Source organism: Sinohyriopsis cumingii, chromosome 15 (genome assembly GCF_028554795.1).
Source record: "Sinohyriopsis cumingii isolate HCF-2022 chromosome 15, ASM2855479v2, whole genome shotgun sequence".
NCBI lineage: Eukaryota > Metazoa > Mollusca > Bivalvia > Unionida > Unionidae > Sinohyriopsis > Sinohyriopsis cumingii.
In genome coordinates, this window is record NC_142975.1 from 132,081,469 (window position 1) to 132,103,360 (window position 21,892).

Sequence of the window (21,892 nt, forward strand, 5' to 3'; positions counted from 1 at the left end):
AATACGTCATAGTTTCTGTTACCAATTTTGATCGCAATTTTCTTCAAGTTCAACAAATAGGGATCAATTTTTATTGGTATGTTCTGGTATAAAAAATGGGATCCATACCTGACGTCACATTATAAGTGGGTTCGCGAGTTAGCAGGGCACAAGTTATCGAGGGAGTGGTGTAGTAGTGAGGAATGTTGCTTGCAATCAATTGAAAGTATAAACAGAAAATAAAAATGTTTACTGAGTTCAGCCTGTTGATTTTTTAATAGAATAGAAAAGCAAACAGATTTGGGTTTTTTCTGGAAAGAATACTTTCATTCAAATGCAACTGTTTTTTTTATAGAAAAAGCAATGTAACTTGTGCTGATTCTTATACACCCACCATAGGGTTGAGCATATTTTGTTCTGATATTGTCCATATGTGTATCCTGCTATTGCCAGTTTTTTTTGGCATCATAAGTCAAGTTATCCACCATCTAAAGTTACCAAACATTGTGATTAGCTTGCACATAATAGAGTGAAAACTTTAGGGTCAAAGGTCCAGGTCACTGATCAAAAAGATAAACATAGTTTCCATACAGTAATTTGAATTCTCTAACTCTGTGGTTGTCAAATTTTGTGAATTGCTTGCCCTTGGGGTAATGAGGTACTGTATCAATTTGGGAATCAAGAAGTCAAAGGTCAAGGTCACTGACTGGAAAAATAATGATGGTTTCTGCATAATCACATTAGGTCCACATTCCATGCCTGGACCAAACAGTGTGGATGGCATGCACTTGGTATAAGGAAGTAACTTGATATAGGGGTCAGAAGGTCAAAGGTTAAGGCGAGCATGACTGAAAGAAGAAAAATGGTTTCTGCTACTTAAACAGCAACTATTGCTATCTTCATATGATGTGCATTGTTATACTCTCCTTAAGAGGACCTCAAGGGAGAATAGTCCTTGACTAATGAGTCACCCTCTATAAATAAAACATTATTATTATTATTATTATTTTAATAAAAGGACTATTGGGCAGGCATATAGTGTGTTGTCTATGATACTGTTGTTTATATACTGTTTCCAATTAGTCCCTAACATGGGTAAGGGAATCTTGTGCATTTTAACTTGTATGTAATAATGCAATGGATTTCATCAAAAATGTAGAAATATGAAACAGTATATAAGGAACTTAATTAATGAAGTGATGCCTTGAATATCACAAAAGTGTAAAATTCCTGGTGAACACATATTTTTAAAATTAAGCTTCCTAGATGTATTCATAATAATTATTGTTTGCATGTGAATGGAATAAGTTATTTGGTCAGTTATCTTGTTGCATATTTGATAAATAAAATGCCGAAAAATACTGCATGTTCCTTGTAAAGAATGGGAAGATTTAGGTAAGATTTCTTTTGTACAAATGTACCTGCTATATGCATGAACTTGTCAAATGGTTGCATAGCTTTCAATTTATTGGAAACTTCATTTTAATGCAAATAAGACTGCTTGCATAGTTCTTTGTCTTTTGTATTTCTTCACCCTTGGGGAACTGCTTCAGTGTGAATAGGGCACATACAAGTTGGTCAGTATTTGATGGGAGAAAGGTAATTATGTCATGCACTAGCACCATAACATGAGTAATGTTTAGTCTGTCTTTCAAGAATAATGAACTCATACATTTCTTGACCATTTTCTGTGTAGAAGAGTTGATTTGTCCATTGAGGACATCATAGAGAGCTATGATAAAGTATACATTGTCCAGTTCTGGAAAGGTTACTTGCACCAGAAATACAGCTATTACCAGAAAATGCAATACAGCCTATACTGAGGTTACGTCCTTTTTGTTCCAGTTATCATGCAATATAAATAAAATAGCCTTGATGCATCCAAACTGATAACCAATGCACTAGACTTAACCAGACGTCTAGAAAATAGGACCCATTAGATTACACAGTTAATCTCTATATACAAGGCTTAGTAAGAAGTATCTAAATTTGGAACATTATAAAAAGATATGACATTTATTTTCATGCCATTTTTATTTCATGTTTCAAGGTAATAAGCCAAGTTGGTGATGTGTCAGAGGCAGAGTCTGATGTCAGTAAAATGCCAGCAAAAAGTAAATCAGGTAAATGCTTCACACAATACTCGTACTTTAGAACCTTGAAAACTCAGATAGGTCTGCGACTTAATTTGGGGCTTGAATTTTTGGCACCTTTAGTTTTCCTGGGTCAAAAATAGGCAATACAGGTACTAGGTAAGTCATTTGAGTAATGCTAGGTCTTCAGGTGTTTTGAGTAATGCCAAATCATCAAACCATTTGATTTACACAAAGTCTTGAAGTCATTTGAGTAATGCCAAACCTTAAGTCATTTGAATAATATTAAATCATCAAACCATCTGAGATATGCCAAATCTTCAAGTTATTAAAATAATGCCAAATTATCAAGTCACTTGAGTCCTTCCAAGTCTTCAAGTCATGTGAGTTATACCAAATCATCAAACCATTTGAGTCATGCCAATTCTTCAAGTAATTTGAGTAATACCAAATAATCAAGCCATTTGAGTCATGTCAAGTCTTCAGGTCATTTGAGTAATACCAAATCATCAAGCCATTTGAGTCATGTCAAGTGTTCAAGTCATTTGAGTTACACCATCTTGAAGACATTTAAGTAATGCCAAATCGTCAAGTCTTTTGAGTAGTGCCACACCATCAAACCATTTGAGTTATACCAAGTCTTTAAATCATTCAAGTAATACCAAATCATCAAGCCATCTGAGTAATGACAAGTCTTCCTGTCATTTGAGTAATTGCAAATCATCATGTCACTTGAATAATGCCGAATCTTCAAAAGATTGAAGTTATGAGTTTTCAAAGTTTGACTGTATATATAGGATTTAATTAATTACACCTTTCCTTCAGTAATTTGTGCACATCAGGGTCCATAAACATAGGTTGCACTATAAGCAAGAGGGTAAGTTACTGAGGGACTTCAAAAAAATTAAAAACAGGTTGCCACCCTTGCTGGACATCAAGAGAAATGGGGGTATGGGGCAATGGTTATTTAACATTTGAATACTCATTTATGATGGCATTTTGAATAATTGTTGGTTTAGAGTTTTTTTCTAATGAAATTGTTCACTTTTTTGTATAAATTACCTCATTTTCCAAGAGGTTTCAACAACTATCTAATGTACATGAGAAAGATATTGTGTATTACATCACTGTTTTTGTTGTTGTTGATTCACAACAGAAAAGATTTCTTTTTTTAAAAACTGGGGACAGTTATTTAGTGAAATAACCGTCAATGTTGAAACTCAATTTCTATTAGTAAAGTATTGATGCATTAATTTAATTGCAAGTAATAGTATAACTTTGAAACTTTTCATCCTTGTGGAAATCAGTGCCAATTCAGGAATTTTAAGCTAAGTACCAACTCTGGAATTCTCATCTCCATAAAGAACCATATCTGTGAAACAAAGATTTGTATTCACTAAGTACTCATTTCACTTGGTTGCCTTGCTATCTTTCATCACATTTTTGAATGAGTAGGTTAATTTAAGGTAGTTTATTTATATTGCTTACTTAATAATATTTATAATGGTGTTTGATTGATCAATTGAAATGAGTGACCTGAAACATAACTGTGACCATTAGCTCTTGCACATGTGGGATTTACATGCATTTTTACTTTTCTTTTATTTCACCCCATTGTCTTGATTTGATTCAAATTAATTAACATTATAATACAAAGCACTCAGGTCTGCCTTTAATTGTGCTATCGCTCTGTTGGCTTAAACTAAGTAACAAGAAAGAGCCAACACTTACAAGTTTTGTAAAATTCAACAAATACTTTATTTTCCTACAATACAAAGTAAAAGTTTAAAAAATAACTTACAGTATTGCAAATTAAATCCCAAATAGTCACAAATCCACATATATGAAGATCCAATTCAATTCCAGTGATGTTCCAAATAAATTGCTATATTGATCGTGTTCATGTAAATGTTGTCTTGAATGTGCTAATATGCCAGTGGCCTGGATTGTGATAATGTGTTAAGTCTTTAGATATATCACAATAATATAATCCAAAATGTCCTTATCTAAATTCACTCTAATTCCAAATTAATATTTCTGCCCAAGAATATCAATGAGCACTTGTAATTGTAGTGAATAATAATCCACCCAAATGAAAAACTGAACACAACAAATAAGACTGATTCTGTTTCAGGTTTTAATGCAAGAATGAGTAATGTTTAAGTAAACAAAATATATAATAAGCTAAGACAAAATAATAGAGCCAGAATGTTGGTCAGTCTCCTTTATAAAACATTCAAAGTTGTCAACAGGTTTTTTGAATCAAGTGAAAAACTTAATGTCCTAGACTCAGATTCCAGTAAATATGTTTACCATTAATAATGATCTGAATATTTAATCCACAATCCCAGATAAAATTTTAGCTATGTATTACTGGTCAGGTACATCAAAAACTACCAAATAATACAAATTAATTGTACATAACAAACGAGTGTAGCAATATAAATACTTCCACAAGTCAGAGATTTAAATACAGCACTTAATTAGGTTCCTATGCTCCAGTGGCCTAGTGGTTAGAACATCCGCCTCGGATGCAGGAGGTCGTGGGTTTGATGCACGGCCTAGCCATACCAAAGACTTATAAAAATGGTACTAACATCTGCCTCGCTTGGCATTCAGCATTATGAGGTTAGTGTTAGGACTGGTCGGCCTGGTGTCAGAATAATGTGACTGGGTGGGACATCATGCTACATGTCTGCAGCATGATGCCTTAGTGCTAGACATCACTATAAACTGCCACACTGCAGAAATTGTAGCGATATGACTGAAAAATTGTTAAAGCTACATTAAAAATCCAAATCACACACACACACCAAAAGTAGGTCACTGAGCTAATTTGCATGCTTGAGTGACTTTAGTGTTTTCAGCTATTTGCTATGCCCTCAATGTCTTCACAAATATTCCTTAAAGAACTGAAAGATATCCCTTGATGAGTAATTTAATCTTCTGATGACCCATCAGATGCTTTTGACATCTCGATAAATGTTTACCGACACCAGGATCACTCATGCTCCTATTAATTTGAAGAGAGTCAAGCAACAAAATCAACCAAACTGGATTACAGGTGATATACTGAATGCTAAAAAGACAAGAGATTTTATAAATTACAAGATACTGACAACTACAGATTATGGAGAAACAGTGACGGGTCAATGAAACTTACTATTCCACTGAAGTATTGAACTACAGAGAAGAACCCTTGAAAACTCTAGATAGTCTTTAGTGACTTAAGAATCAAATCTATCAATAACCTGCCATTTACCTGTATAAGTCATGAAAATGGTGATGTTCAGCAAGAACTTCTTGGAAATGCACTCAGTTATTACTTTATGAATATAAGTGAAAATCTTGTTGATCTCACAGCTCATAAGATATTCTCTTGTGATGAATTAAGTAAACATATTTCTTCAAAACTTAGCAAAGAAGAGTGTGTCAAAATACCTAAAATAAGTCTTGAATTCATTTTAAATAAAGTAGACCAACTTGATGTCAGAACATATTAAAGTTCAGATAATATAAGTGTTGAATTCCTAAAACTCTCATCTCCAGTGATTGCACCTTCACTTATGAATATCTTCAATCTAAGTATTTCCACAGGTATTTTTCCAAACAGGCTAAAACTGCAAAAGTGACTCAGATATAAGAAGGGAGATCTATCTGATATTAATAACTATAGACCTATATCGGTTTTATCATCACTTTCAAAGATATTAGAAAGACATGTTTGTAATGAATTTCGAAACTGCCTGGTATCATTTAATTTACTACATTCATGACAGTTAGGCTTCCATAAGTGACATTCATGCCAGACTACACTTACTAGAATGGTGGATGATTGGTTAACAGCAATAGATCAAGGTAACCTTGTAGGCACAGTGTCTCTTGATCTTACAATGGCTTGTCCTTGTAAATTACAAAATCCTGCTGGAAAAGTTCACCATGAAAGCTTAACTTGGTTTTAAACTTTTCTTGAAGGCAGACAACAACCTGATCTTGAAGGCAGACAAAACAAATTTCTATTTTAAAAAAGCTTTCAGATAAGAAACTTATAAAGTCAGGTGTTCCACAAGGATCAGTTCTTGGACCTTTACTCTTTCTGCTGTACATCAATGATTTACCATATCACATTGAGCGTGTTTGCTGATGATATGACATTATATAACATTGGATCAACAGGCCATGAGAATAGCACTAGATTAAATAAAGATTTGGTAAAAATAAATAACTGGTGTGAAGACAATGATATGAAGATAAATGCAGTCAGATCCAAATCCATGATCATACGTAGTCAAGCAAGAGTAAAAGCTAGAAAAATTATTTCAAAGTAATGATAAAAGGAATGGATATACAACAGTCTGAAAATGAGAAACTACTTTGCATCGTGATAGACAATATCTTGTGCTGGAAAATACAAATTGATAAGGTTATTAAAAAAAGTTAAGTCACTGCTTCATCTCTTGAATAGAATAAAATCTTATCTCCCTCAAGTACAGAGAAAGATATTCTACAATGCATATATCATGCCACACTTAGAATATTATTGTTCTGTCTGGGATAATAGTGTTACCGTAAATCAGGAAAGATTACTAAAATTTCAAAAAGAGCAGCTAGAGTTATTCTTGATGCTGCTTTGATATGCACCATCAACAAATCTGTTTAAACCCCTAAAGTGGCTTCTGTTTCAGCAGAGAATGCATTTTCTTGGGTTTACTAGTCTATAAATCCTTACATGGTTTAGCTCCTAATTGTCTTAATGTAATTTTAAATTTGTTGAAAATGTACATACTTATCAACTAAGATCCATCTCAAACAACAAGTTATATTTACTAAAACCAAATTCAGACTTTTATAAGAAGAGTTTTGCTTTTTCTGGAGCCAACTATGGAATTCCATACCACCTAATATAAAGCCTGTTGACTCGTTGCAATGTGAATGCATATCAAGACGATTAGTACTGCCATAGCTAGGTCACTATGACCGAGTTTCATGCCTTGAATAGGTTTTAGTCTTCAGGTATCCATTTTTTATACCCACAATATCTTTGGCCCATTTTTCACCTGATATAATTTGGGATGTGGAGGTATCTCATGGAGGGTAACTCAACACTACCAAAATTAGGTCATTGTAACACTACTTTCACACTCATCTGACTTTTGTATTTTAAGATATAAGTTCATTAGAACCTTATTATAATGGATCCTCTGGATTTTATACTATGAAATTGGTATGCAGATGCATCTGAAAGAGACTAACAAAACCTTACCAGATTTAGGTCACTTTGACCTCTTTTTAAGGCTTGAGTGATTAGTGTACTTTCCTATATACCAGTCTGTAGTCTGTATATTGTTGGCAACACTAAATGTGCTTCTTTTGGCAAGAGGATTTATGTTTATAAGTAAAAATTGTGTTTTACCTTAATATAGTGTTTTTTATAATTAAAGATAAATTGAAATGTTTGCAACTGGTCTGGCTGATGGCCTCTTTAGTCTTTCCTTAGAATTTTTGTATACATGTATGCATTTATATTTCAGACAAGCAGCTTCAGGCAAAGAAGACTGGAGTAGAAAAAGTAAGTAAATGATTTGGGATGGAAAATTTTCTGAAATAGTCAACATTGCTGGAATTGTAATTTCATGAAACTGCACAAAATCTCTTGTTTTTTGTCTTCTACATATTGTTTATATGTATACATGTCAGGGAAAGTTAACAAAAGAGTTTATTTGTTCTGCTAAATTATAATTTATCTTGGGCTGCCAGAGAATAGATTTTCCTCCCCTGATAAGGGTCAGATAGTTTAAATACATTTTACTGTCTCCATACATATGTTAATTTCTGATCAACTGGGAAATTCTTGGGATTAAGTCATGATTTCCAGTGTAACAGTGTCATCATAAATTCCGTGGCTTTTTTAAGATAAAAAGTGTCTCACCTAATAATGCACATGTAAAACAAAAGTGTTCTGTTATTGACCATGCCTCAAGGCAAAAAAGAAAAAAGGCTAATTAATTGCCTATTACGGTCTAAACCTCCTCCTGACAATTTCCTTTACTTTCTGAGGGGGCATTTGTTTATGGGGGCCACCTCCACTGTAATGATGATTTTAGTTGCTACATGTTTCACTTGATGAGAATTAGTAATTTGTGGGGGATAGTTCAGAAAAAATAACATCTCAGATTTTCTTTTTTCACGATTTCTGCACTAAATTTATGACATCATGGTTCAGTCAATATGTGACATCAGATCCTTTCATACCTGTCAAGTCACATCATGTTACATGAAAAACACAATGTTTAAGTACTAAAGCCCCAGACACAGTTTCACAGTTGTCTCATTTAATATCTGTAAAATGTAATCCGTCACTATTGCAATGCTTAGTCTTTTTTCATGCCAAGAAAACATCACCATTTTTATATGAATACATCATCTAGCGGTTGAGTGGAAAATTGTCAACAGGATACAGCCCACCTTATATGCCCATGCACAGAAAAGTCATCTTTTACAAGGTCTCCATATTAATGGAAGTTTGCTTAAGCAACCAGAGAAAAAATTACCTGTTGATAGCATCTTACACATTGCAGTATTTAAGTCAAGGGAATTTAAATCTCAGTGTTATAATTATCCTGGTCTGTATTTATTTTACATGTTGCCACTCCTACCATTATCAAACACCTGAATTAAGTGTTTTTTATGAATATTTGTTCCTGTGAATCTGTGACAGTGTTATTTTGTGTGCATGTTTCCAACATGCTTCTTTTATAAAGAGTTGAGAAAATTAGCAGTTGAATGTCTTACTTTAATACAAAAAGAAAGACAGGTATGTCTCATTGTTTTTATCTCATGCTATCCACTGGGGGATATATAGCACACACCATGTACACACAGGTGAGTATTCACATGTGGCGAATTGTATACATATTGTGATAACTATTTCTTGGAGGAATTTTAATTTGTAAAACAATGTTGGGACATTGTGGCTAACTGGCCAGAAGAAATGTCTTTGGATGCTCATCCAGACGGCCTAACTTGAGCAAAATGCACATGGAAAAATCACTGTACATTTTCTACATCATGATCAACCAAAATCTGGAATATCTGGAATATAGCCAATTAAAGACCTTCTCCATGCTGTGCTTTTGGAAGCAGAGACTGTCTTTATGGGACTCATTCTTACAATCGCTTCCCAAGATCTGAGGGATAACAAACACAGATCCTTTACACTTACTTCCAGCCCATCACAATCAGCCAAGAAGCCAGGCCATCGGCCAAGTTCTTTAAAACAGTCACAAATTCCGTCAAATCCCAAACATGAATTCATACTTCTTTCTCAATAATTGAATCAAAGGAACACTCTCCAGTGGCTTCAGAGGAGGAAGGTCTTCAATCATCCTTCTTTTCCTAAGGAATAAGGGGGGGGGACTTCCCAAGGACTCAATCATGTGATTGCTATAATCCCTGTTCCAAATTTCCTCTTAGATGCTCGACTGGGACCCCCATGTTTCTTTTTACCAATCCCATCTGGTGAAATGAAAGAAAGAGGTGCAGACATATTTTTACACAGACCCTTTACAATTGGTTCAGGCCAATTACAGTCAGCTAGGATGCATGGTAATGTGAATTTAATTCACATAGCATCTTTAAACAAGCACAACCTGCATTGAATCACAAACCCAAATTTATACTTCCTTCTTGACCTTTGGATCAAAGGTGCACTCTCCAACAAACCCAGAGGAGGAAGATCTCTAATCCACCTTCATTTCCTAAGGAATAAGGGGAAACTGCTATGCATCTATTTTCCAAAAGTCCCCATTGATGCTAAGATTCAATGTCTGGAATGCCCATGCTTTTTCACCAGTTATAATGTCAGTTAAATTGAAGAGGTGCTGACACCCTTTTATAGAAAGGGGCATTTGGAAGGATTCTGAACAACCAGTCTCCCACATTCTGCCCCTAAATATTCCTGGTTACCAAAGGAGGAAGTTCTCTAATCCCCTTTCCTTTCCTAAGGAATCAGGGGGTGGGCTGCCCTAAAGACTCAACCATGTAACTGCCATACATACCTCTTCCATATGCCCCCCAAATGGTGAGTACCTTCCATATTACTCTGTTATTTTCTTCATTTTTTAAACACTTCAGCCAACCCACCTATCTGACAAATTCAGCTACGCAATAGCAACAGGCTACTGCTAGTTGGGGGTGTGGGTGTGGTAAAACTATCTTGAATTATGTAATATTTACCTATTGTATTTACAGAATGCCCTCATCTCATCACTCTGGTGTCCTGGCTTAATTATTGTCTGAAAAACACTGTCGTGCACAGTGGTTATGTGAGGTGCACCATGCTGTTGGAGAATGTATTCACATCAAATGGACAAGTTTTTTTCAGCATAAAAAAGAGTAAGCTATGCAATAGTGACGGGTGTATATTACATGATTAAAATTAGTTTAACCCTCTCAAAAAGCTACATTTTTGGAGGTATGTCCTGATCTGGAAAAGTCTTTACACCTTATTAATTCCATCAAGGATTAAATAAGCAGTGAAGTCTGGGGAGAACAGAAAGAAAGAAAAGATATTATTGTATATGCATATGTGTGTGTCTGTTTGTATATATATATATATATATATATATACAGTGGAACCCTGCTATAATGCGATAATTGTGGTCCAAAGATAGGATCACGTTAATATCGGGGTCGCATTAATGCGGGGTTTTACAGTATTTTACTTTTTTCAGAGAACAACTCATTGGCACATATACGTGTATTCATGTCTAATGTGTATGATGAATAGGGTATCAACACCATTTACTATTGTGCCATCATGGCATGCAGTTTGTTTCCAGATTATTGTATATATCTAACATCTAGTATATAGCATGAACAGAGTATCAACACCATTTACTTGCTGTCTGATATTGAACCATCAGGGCTTGCAATTAATTCATAATATATGTAATTCCAGTGCAAAAACTGCATACATATTTATACTATTCAATAATTTTGTCTCACATCATTATGCGTCTGATTTCAATGGGAAAAATTAACAGCAAAATTAGGTTAAGAAAGATGAAGCACATGTACAATTCATTCCGTTCCAGGGTCTATGAATGGTGTCTGTACAAATTTCCTACTGCTAAAATTTTCTCATATGCATTTCCATCTACATTTATCCATTGCAAATTTCCAATAATTAACGATTTTACACCTGTTCATTTGAACGACTATAGCAAGAATAATTACCAATCAACACATGCTTTCAGCGTGCATATAACTTTTACTTCAGACTTTGTGAATATCGAAAGAAACATGTGAAAACTACTATACTAATCATTGCGCAAAGTGCTGAGAATGACTTGTGTTTGTGAACTTGCTATCCCATAACAGTAAAATATTTTATAAAAAATAGGAAATTAATAACGAGTTGATAAACAAATAACCATACCCATGTAAAACCCGAGAACTAAGTGCAGTAGGCCTGCAATAGTCATGAGTCAAGTTTATAAATGTTTTTAAGCTGAACGCACATACAATTTCATACCCTTTCAATTTCCAGCTAATAAAGCAGACATTATTTACTGGCCAACGGATTGCATCTAATAACACTGCCAAGCCCAGCAAACATGTTGGAGGCTTTCGTTTTTTGATGTTTATTAAATTGTGAGAATCTTTTATCAACCACTACATTGTCTGCTGCTTAGTTGTGTATGCAGTTAAAGAAGAAACACATGTCGGCTGTTGTTTGAGCAATGATTTTATACAGAATTAATTGAAGACAATCACAAAGACAACTTACTGGCTTTACTCATGGATCAATAATAAGTAACATTTCCAATAATGTTTATTTTGGCATAACACTTCAAAAACCTGGTGAAATTGTTAAATTTCAGAAGCGATGCCACAATCATATTATATTAAAATTCATATGCGAACTCTTCCCCAAAATGATAATAAACATTTTACACATTATTTCTCGTACTTAAAAAAATATTCTTTCCAGGTATGAGAAAAATATACATACATGTATTTAAAATGTCAGGAACCATGCCACAATCATATTAAATTCGAATTCGTATGCAATCTCTTCCCTATAATGATAATAAATATTTTATACACCATTTCATGTACTTTGAAAAAAAAATATTTTTTCATGTGCGAATGAAGATAAAAAATTTATGGCGTGATGCAATGACCGCAATATATTGGAATTCATGTTAAAGCAGGGCGTGTTATAGCAGGGTTGCACTGTACACCACTCCCTCGATAACTCGCACCCTGATAACTCGCGAACCCGCTTATAACGCGGTGTCAGGTGTGGATCCCATTTTTTAAACCCGAAAATACCCCAAAAATGTATCCCTATTTGTTGAACTTGAAGAAAATCGTGATCAAAATTGGTAACGGAAACTTTGATGTAACGCTTGTTTTATCGTTGAAAATGGTAGATAGGACCTGGAAATTTTAATCAACACTACGAAATATCAAATTTAAAAATAACTCATACATTTTTTTACATTTTCTTTCAAAACGATATTCCTAGTACACCGCAATTAACAATATGTAAGGAAATTTCGATCAATCAAAATGTCACTTACGTTGAGTGGAGGCAGTACTTTAATAAATAAACAAAAATTAAATAAATTTTTTATCAATTGAAATTTGTGTTCTAATTCCATCTTTTAGTTCCTTTCAAGTGTAATCGTCATAAGTGCAATGTGTCCTTTTGTAATTAAATGTAAAATGCGTCAATCTACCGTAACAGCTATGTCCACGAGCGTTTCTTTGAGAACCTAATTAAGTGCCGACCATGTTTTGATAACTGACTTGCGGAAGTATTTGTTGTATTGTTGCACTGAATTAAAAGCTGGCCTCCTTTATATTATCATGTTAATTATGTCTTTTTAATTTAAAAAAAAGGAGGTGGAATAAAAGAAAAGTTAAAAGGCACAAAAATCAGACTAACTTAAAATCTAGCGGCCTCAGTCGTATGTCAGGTGAACTCACTTCATTTGATCAATCGAACACTGTAACAAACATTATTGTGTATGTAACAGAAACTACCTTAAATTAACCGACTCTTTCATAACTGTGATCAAAGCTAACAAGGCAGAAAAGCAAAAAGAATACTTCGTAAAATAAAGAGCTTGATTTCACAGAACGAACCGTTGTGGGCAAGCGAGTTTCAGAGAATTATTTAACTGCCATTTAGGGATATCCCCAGGGATGATAAGAAATTTCATTATTACTTCCAATGAAATCATGACATTAACATTGTACTAATTGAACAATAAAAAATTGAGTTTCAACGTAGACGTGTCATGAAATAAATGTTGCATGTTTTTAAAAAAAAAAGGAATCTTGTTTGGTGGTGTATCAACAGTTAGTCTAGTTCCCAAATTGTGGACTACCGATTTGGCAAGATACTATTATATACCACTACGGGAACCAGACTCGGCAAGAAAACAAAAAGCAGTGACGTATTACACAGATTTTTCGCGTACATGTGATGGTTGTTCAAAACCAGTCGGAACGATCTTTCATATGTTGGATATTTTGAGGCAAAAAAATGTTATTTAAACAGAATGACGAACAACTTCATTAGAAAAAGTGCATTATTAAAAATTGTTATCGATGTGATTGTAAAATGAGAATTCAGTCATTAAACAGCCCAGTTCCCTAACGTCGCCCCCCCCCCATGGTTTTCTCAATGTCAAAGCGATTTTTTCAATTTTTGGAGGCCCATCAGTAGCTCACGCCTCTCTTATAGTGCAGTCTATATTTGTGGACCCCATTGTGCACGAGTTATTGAGGGAGAGGTGTGTATATATATATATATATATATATATATATATATATATATATATATATATATATATATATATATATATATTCCTTTGTATGAGGTCATGAAATTAGATTAGTTCGTCAGTAAATTGTGTTACCTTCGTTAAATACCTTATTTAAAAAATTAATCATTATTATTATTATTATTTATGTTGTGACCATTGCCAGCATTGTTGCTAGTCATGTGAACTAGAGGTTAATGTTGTGTGGAATATCTACGATGCACATTTTGTTGCCATTTTTTCTCCTAACATTTACTCGGTAAATAAGTATCTGACTTTTTAAATAGAATCACTTAATTTATGCAAATTCCAAATGTCATATTAACACTGGTATGTACTAGTGTTTTTGCTGAGGATATGGCACACAATCTGATCTTTTGATAAGCAGTCTTAATTGAAATTGCTTTAATAAGTTGCAAGAGCATAGTTATTTATTTATCTCAGATATTTCAGTTGAAAAATGATCTATTTGTGTAAATAAAGGCATTGTGTTCCAGAGATTAAAGTGTTGTTGGGATATAAAGACATATCATCATCTCAGCTTCTGAAATGAAAGTGCAGTGCACAAGCCATGCCATATTGGCTACTGGAGGTCATAAAGGTCATAATGCACCAGACTGATATTACCTTTGTACTGAAGAGCTAGATTAAATATTACAGTTACATCTTTTCATTTTCTTTGCTGTTCTAAAGTGAAAAGCATTAATTCAAGGTATGTCCAACATGGCATGTGTGTGTGTGTGTGTGTGAATTTAGATTTTTAACATAGCTTTAACAATATTCCAGTCACATGATTAATATGTCTGCAGTGTGGCAGTTTATAGTGATGTCTAGCACTGGGGTTTCATGCCGCAGGCATGTAGCATGATGTCCCACCCAGTCACATTATCCTAACACCAGGCCGACCAGTCCTAACACTAACCTCTTAATGCTCAGTGCCTAGCGAGGCAGCTGTTAGTACCATTTTTAGAAGTCTTTGGTATGACTTGGCCAGGGTTTGAACCCACGACCTCCCGCATCCGAGAGGGATGCTCAAACTACTAGGTCCAACATGGCAAAATTTTTATTTGTAAATTTTATGAATTCCTTCCAAAAGTCTCTATTTCTTAAAAAGTGATGACAAATTTAGACGTGATTGAAAAGAAATTTTGTCTTACTTTTGCAGGATGCATCTCTTTCCCCTGACAGTCAAAAACATGTGACAAAAGGCCCAATTCAGGGTTGGGCATCTGAGGACAGTGATTCAAAAAAAGAAGAACCGTCAGTGCAATCAGAGATGATTCATACGAAATCATTCCACAATGACAGGGCCAATGTTGGACAACAAAATTTGGAGGTGATCAGTGTGAATGAGAGCAATAGTAGTCACTCTCAGGACACTAATATCAACAGAACTGGTCAAGATGACACCATTATTAAAACTGAGCAGAACAATGACAGTGATATAGTGGATCAGCATGGCTTCAAATCTGAAGTTACCGCTGATTTGGATGAGGGTAATGTGGAACAGAATTCTGATACAAAGAGAGAGGTATTAGGGGAGGTAACCGTAGATAATACATTCAATAATGTCCTTGACACAAGGGAGACCACTGATATAGTAGAGGACCCAGAAGCTGAATGATGAGCAGAGTTAATGAAACATCCACTGTAAACATATCTTAAGATGAAATGTTATGACAAAATTATTACACAGAATAGAAGATTTAGAATGTGAGAAGTTTGAAATGCTTATTGAACACTTGTCTGTGATAAATCCTAGATTATCATTTTTTATTTTACTTCATGTTAGCAAAATACAAAAACCAAAAAAATTATGCAGTCCTCTGAAGAAAATCAAACTATTATTTGCCCATACTTTGAGAAGTTTGTAGCATATAGACTTGATTTTTTGACTGTCTGCATGTCTGTCAATATTTGTTTCCATCTTTCAAACTGTCCATCAATTTTAACTTTCCAAACTAAAAGATGCTTTTCAGCTTACTTCTTAAACAGCATAGACCCAGGACTGTTCAGGGTGTATACTGTTCAGGGTGTATATTGTTCAGGGTGTATACTGTTCAGGGTGTATACTGTTCAGGGTGTATACTGTTGAGTGTGTATACTGTTCACTTTTAATCATGCATACAAACAGGACATCTTTAATTTTTGGTTTATTTATATATGTTATAATCTCAGAAGTATAATGCTGGAGATCACATTTTGGAAAATGTACAAATTTCAGACAAGTCATCTCCTGTCACAGAATAAATATAAATTTAGTACACATTTCCATACATGAAAATGAAGAAAAAAAAATCCTGGATAGGACATGAGTGAAGATGTTTTAACATTAACCCCTGGATGTTTTTGTCATTTTCGCCTGAAGATCGAGTAGGAAACACATTTTGAAAGCTATTTCTGAATAGATCCAAAAACACCAAATCCCAGTTGTTCTTTCAATAACATACTGCCTAGTTGTGTTAGAAACATCATTTTCCATTGGCTATTTAGTTCGCACATGAGCAGAAGGGTAAAAGTTGGAGTTTTCTTTTTCTTTTTTTTTGCTAAACGGAGCCATTATTTTTTTATCAAGACCACTCTTTATACCAAATGCCCATCTTATCCTACTGTTTGCAAAGGTTTATCTGTCTGTTTGCAGTTCTTACCAGTTTGCCTTAGATCTGAGACCAAAAAGTCGAAAATCCAGACACAAAATTAGATTCCGACCACAGGCAAATTTTGGGTAGAAAAAAATCGGGTCCAAAAAAATGATTTTTTTTTACATCTGTATTTTGTAGTGCAACTAGATATTCCAGATTATTTGGTATCATTGTAGAGCTACATCTGTCTACCTTTCTATAATACCACCCACTTTAGTGTATCATGCATGAATTTGATGCTACAGAGCTTGGCAGTAGGCTACTACCTCCTGCCATGTTCACTCATTGCTAGAGGTTAATGTGTTAAACATCAGGCTGGTCCATTTTCAAAGCATAAATGTCAATGAATTATCATTAAGCATTTTCAGATATTGGCATAGTTAACATAACAATATTCCCAACACTGTTAAAAATGCTGGTGATCTCTGATCCCATGCAGAAGTGCTGGAGACACAAGAAATGCTCAAGATACATCATGTATGCACATTATTTAATGGTAGAAATACTGTTCGTAGTTGAGTGCATGTTGTCCAAGAATAAGGATGGAGAGTCATTTGTGTTGCTCCCACTAGGCAGAGATGCACCTCATAAGCGAGCATCTCTTTTTCACACATCTAGCCAGACATTTGTCTGCTGAACACTTATCAGTTTGGGAAATGTCATGATTATATGTTAGTTTCTTTTATAGAAAGAGAAAAGGATGTTAGGGACACCTGTCCATAAACGACATTTTTGTGTCTGTTATATATGCTTTGTTTCACTGTAATATAATTTTCTGAAGCAAAACTTTGATTTTACACAAAATAATTTACTAATGGAAAAAGTGGTGCCATCATTCCCAGTCAGGCAAGATGTCTATTATATCTTGAAATCTTTAGGATTGTTTTTCTTGCGCCATGTATCATATATAATACTGTTTTCACTACCAAGTCTTGGTACCCAATAATTAGCACCAAGGTGTCATTCATTTGATATTGTACAAGTTTCCAAGTCAGATCTGATAAAATATGCTGTAAGATTTGAGAAAATTTGTTTGAATGTTTTTCTCCAAGTTCTTTCTCATGAATTGATTGGAAATGCAAACAATCATATGGCTTCAGTGTTACTAAATTTTGATAAATAAAAGATTCTCTTGAATATTTACAGTAAAAGAACTGATATGATTATGAAAACACTTGCAAGATATGGTACTTCGATGAAGACTTTATAAGCAAATATTAAACTATTATGATAAAGAAAAGTCTTATTTCAGACATTTTAAACTCATTATGTAACAATAATATGCAAGGAGAAAGTTTTATAATTTAACTCACTCTGGGATATATCACGTGTATATTTTTAAATCCTTCTCTGCATATGCAGTGTCAAGATTAAATTATTACCTGTTTTACTTCTACTATGCAGTGTGTACAGAAAGATTATATTATTACATGTTTTACTACCACTATGCAGTGTGTATAAAAAGATTAAGTTATTACCTATTGTATTACCACTATGCAGTGTGTATAAAAAGATTAAATTATTACCTATTGTATTACCACTATGCAGTGTGTGTAAAAAGATTAAATTATTACATGTTTTACTACCACTATGCAGTGTGTATAAAAAGATTAAATTATTACCTATTGTATTACCACTATGCAGTGTGTATAAAAAGATTAAATTATTACCTATTGTATTACCACTATGCAGTGTGTATAAAAAGATTAAATTATTACCTATTGTATTACCACTATGCAGTGTGTATAAAAAGATTAAATTATTACCTATTGTACTACCACTATGCAGTGCTTATAAAAAGATTAAATTATTACCTATTGTACTACCACTATGCAGTGCTTATAAAAAGATTAAATTATTACCTGTTGTACTTCTGCTGTGCAGTGTGTATAAAAATATTATTACCTGTTGAAGGACCACTATGCAGTGTGTATGTAAAGATTAAATGATTACCTGTTGTACTACAATTATGCAGCGTGTATGTATTGTAAAGATTAATTATTATCAATTGTTACAACTCTGCAGTGTATTTGTAAAGAGTAATTACCTGTTGTGATACCACACTATTCATTATTATATCACTAGATAATTTTACACATTTTTTTATACATATTTTAATATTTGATCATTACAGCACAGATTCCTCATAGTTCTGCAAGTTAGGTTTCTTTTATAAATGCAATTTTTAACATTCTGAATTGTGATAATAGATTTTAAATAGCCAAATTGTACCAAAATATATTTGCATTTTTCCCTACCTTGTCAATTAAGTGCCATATAAACTGAAAGCATACATATCTATTTGTTATTTTTTATTTCCTGTCATCATTATGTCAGCATTTACTCTTACAACCTATTAGTCTTTTTATCTGAACAGATTTTGTTGAAATGTGGTTTGTAAGTTTATGTTAACAAGATCTGAGAGGTAAAAGATAAATATTGTTATCTGTGCATGCCTCAATTTTTTAAAGAATTTTTAAAATTGTTTATATGAATTATCAAAATGAGTGTAATGAATCAATGTATATACTAGTAACTCTCTTTTCATAATATGTGGTATGTTAATACTAAAAAAACTGGTCTTTTCATCATCTGGCTGTTTTCATGGTTTCTGTAAGATTTTGCAAAATTTCCACATTTTCTTTCTTTGAAACACCATAACATATTTAGTGCAATTTTACCTATAATGTACAGGTGAAAGGTCAGTAACATTGGCGTAAAATGTACTGTTTAACTATGAGTTCTTTTTTTAGAAGGATTTTTTTTAATGGTGTGAAAGATTCTTGTTCTTGGAATTCATTCCTTCTCATTATAATCATGTAGAACATTTTCACAGTTCTGTCCATCTTTTCTCGTGCCCAACTGAGCTGTTACAAGATATGTTGCCCTCTTTTCTGAGTATATGTTGGCATAGAGTTTGTTCATGTTATTATAATTTCAGATGTCTGCAGTCTTGTTATGTCCTCACTGGAGTAGCAGAAGGGGGCATATTTTTATGCTGTCTGTCCATATGTCTGTAAGTTTGTATATGTCTGTCCAGTTAGTAAGTTTGTATATTTTTGTATGTCTGCCCATGTGTCAGTAAATTTGTTTATCTGTTTGTCCATATGTCAGTAAGTTTTTGTATGTGTCTGTCCATGGCAGTCAGTTTGTATGTCAGTTTTTGTATGTGTCTGTCCATGACAGTCAGTTTGTATGTCTGTCTGTACATGTCATTAAGTTTGTATATGTCTCTCCAGTTTTTATCAGTCTGTCCACGAGACAGTAAGTTTGTATATCTATCTGTCTGTGTCATTAAGTTTGTATATAATTGTCTGTCTGTGTAATTAAATTTGTATGTCTGTCCATATGTCAGTTAGTTTGTATATCAGACTGTCCAAATGCCAGAATATTTGTATATCTGTCCATAAGTCAGTAAGTTTATATATCTGTCCATAAGTCGATAAGTTTGTATATGTCCGTCTGTGTCAGTAAGTTTGTATGTCTGTCCATGTCAGTTAGTTTGTATATCAGTCTGTCCAAATGTCAGTATGTTTATATATCTGTCTGTCCATGTCAGTAAGTTTGTATGCCTGTCTGTCCGTCCTGAAACAGTTTTAGAACAATATCACAAAAACTATTGGACTTAGAATGAACTTCATTTTACAGTCTTTATTGTGGTCATGAGTATATGAACTGATACAATTTTCAGGCTATTATAGGAATTTTCAATATTTTGTACACATCTTTTTAAACTCTTTTGGACATGTAAACTTTCTTGGCAAAAAGAAATTTGTTTCCACATTTAACTTTTAACCCCCCTGGAAATTCTTTTCATTTCACCTGCAGTGGGGGTAGGAAATGCATTTTTGGGGGTTATTTTTGAATGGATCCAAACACATCTGTTTCCAAGAAATTTTCATTTACCGTAACTGGATGCTAGTGTGTATAGGGAGTTTTAAGTTGGCCCTTTTGACTGCACATGTGCAGAAAGGTGAAACTTCGACTTTTTATTTTTGCATATTGGACCAATGATTTTCATGTCCTTAATTCACTTGAAATCTTAAATTTATTCTACTTCTGAAAAGGCTTATTTCTCCCTGTGCACTTTAAAATGGTTTGATGTAGAGTTAAGGCCAAAATGTTTAAAATCCTGAAACAAACTCCATTCCAAAGCTGGTAATTTTCAGCCTGAAAAAGATCTGGTCTAAAAAATTGTTTTTTTCCACTGTGTTTTTTAACACAAGTATTAAGTCTGCCTTATTTGATATCATTACACATTGACATCTTTCCCCTTTTCTGTAATTGTGTTGACATGACAGAGCTCTGATGTAGGGTACTACTTCATAACGTGTAAGAGTTGCATGCAGGGTTAATGAGTTAAGCAGAAATCACTTTAGAAAGACCAATGGAATTTCACAGGCATATCTGTATTTTTAAGTAGATGACCTGATTAGATTTTCAGGTAATTACAGCAATTTTGAGGATTTGGTTTTATACATTTGCTAACTTGTTTGTGGGCACATATGGCCTAAATAGCTACTATAGGAATTTTTCAATTTTTTTATTTTTGGAGACATACACAGTTTTGATCTGCAGTGGGTGCATAAGTGTTTTAAAAACACATGTATTGGTAATTATGTATTGATATATTATTTGTATTCCACACAAACATTTATTTACTTTGAAAAGTATTAACTCTTCACAAATAGAAGCCTTATTTAATTTTATATGAATACTTTCTAGAAATGTCACATGAAATAAGTATGATCTATATGAGAGTCTGTGAATAATTTAAAAACATGCTCAATAAATAAAATATTGTATCACATTTCTTTGGATGCTTTTGATCTTCACATTTTGACAGCTAATGCATGTGTGTGTGTGTGTGTGTGTGTGTGTGTGTGTGTGTGTGTGTGTGCAGGGTTCTCAAATCCTTGACTCCAAAATCAAAACTGAAATCTCGAGAGTCAGGTCTTTTGAACAGTCATAAGCCTATCACTATGGTTCCTCGTTATTGGTAGAAACAAATGATGTTTAATATTTCTTGTCTCATGCTGAATAATGGGAAATACTTATGCAGTATCTCAATCTGATTTTTGTGAATGTGTTTCTCTTTCAAACTATGTGTGTATATTTTGTATATGAAACTGACAGGATTACTTTATACTTTATTATATTTTCAACTTTGCAACATGATCTGCTCAAATCATTTTATATGCAAACATATGCCCATACAACTATGAGGGTTATTTGTTATTCAGATATCAAGGATTTACATCACAGAATTGTTGGTTCACTTTTTTATTGTTCTTAAATCTTCTAACATATTTCAGAGATAGACCCACCTTCTCCTCCT

General features: G+C 33.6%; 1 protein-coding gene across 1 annotated transcript in view; it reads left to right on the forward strand.

Annotated features, from left to right (window-relative positions):
- The window catches only part of LOC149782795 (uncharacterized), a 120,648-nt gene extending 99,284 nt beyond the window's left edge, over positions 1-21,364 (forward strand). Inside the window, exons 8-10 of the mRNA XM_089934308.1 lie at positions 2,030-2,102; positions 7,604-7,641; positions 15,078-21,364. Of these exons, the coding sequence (XP_089790434.1) occupies positions 2,030-2,102; positions 7,604-7,641; positions 15,078-15,536 (570 nt within the window). The 3' untranslated portion in view covers positions 15,537-21,364. The remainder of the gene's footprint in view (positions 1-2,029; positions 2,103-7,603; positions 7,642-15,077) is intronic.
- Positions 21,365-21,892: the final 528 nt, after the last annotated feature.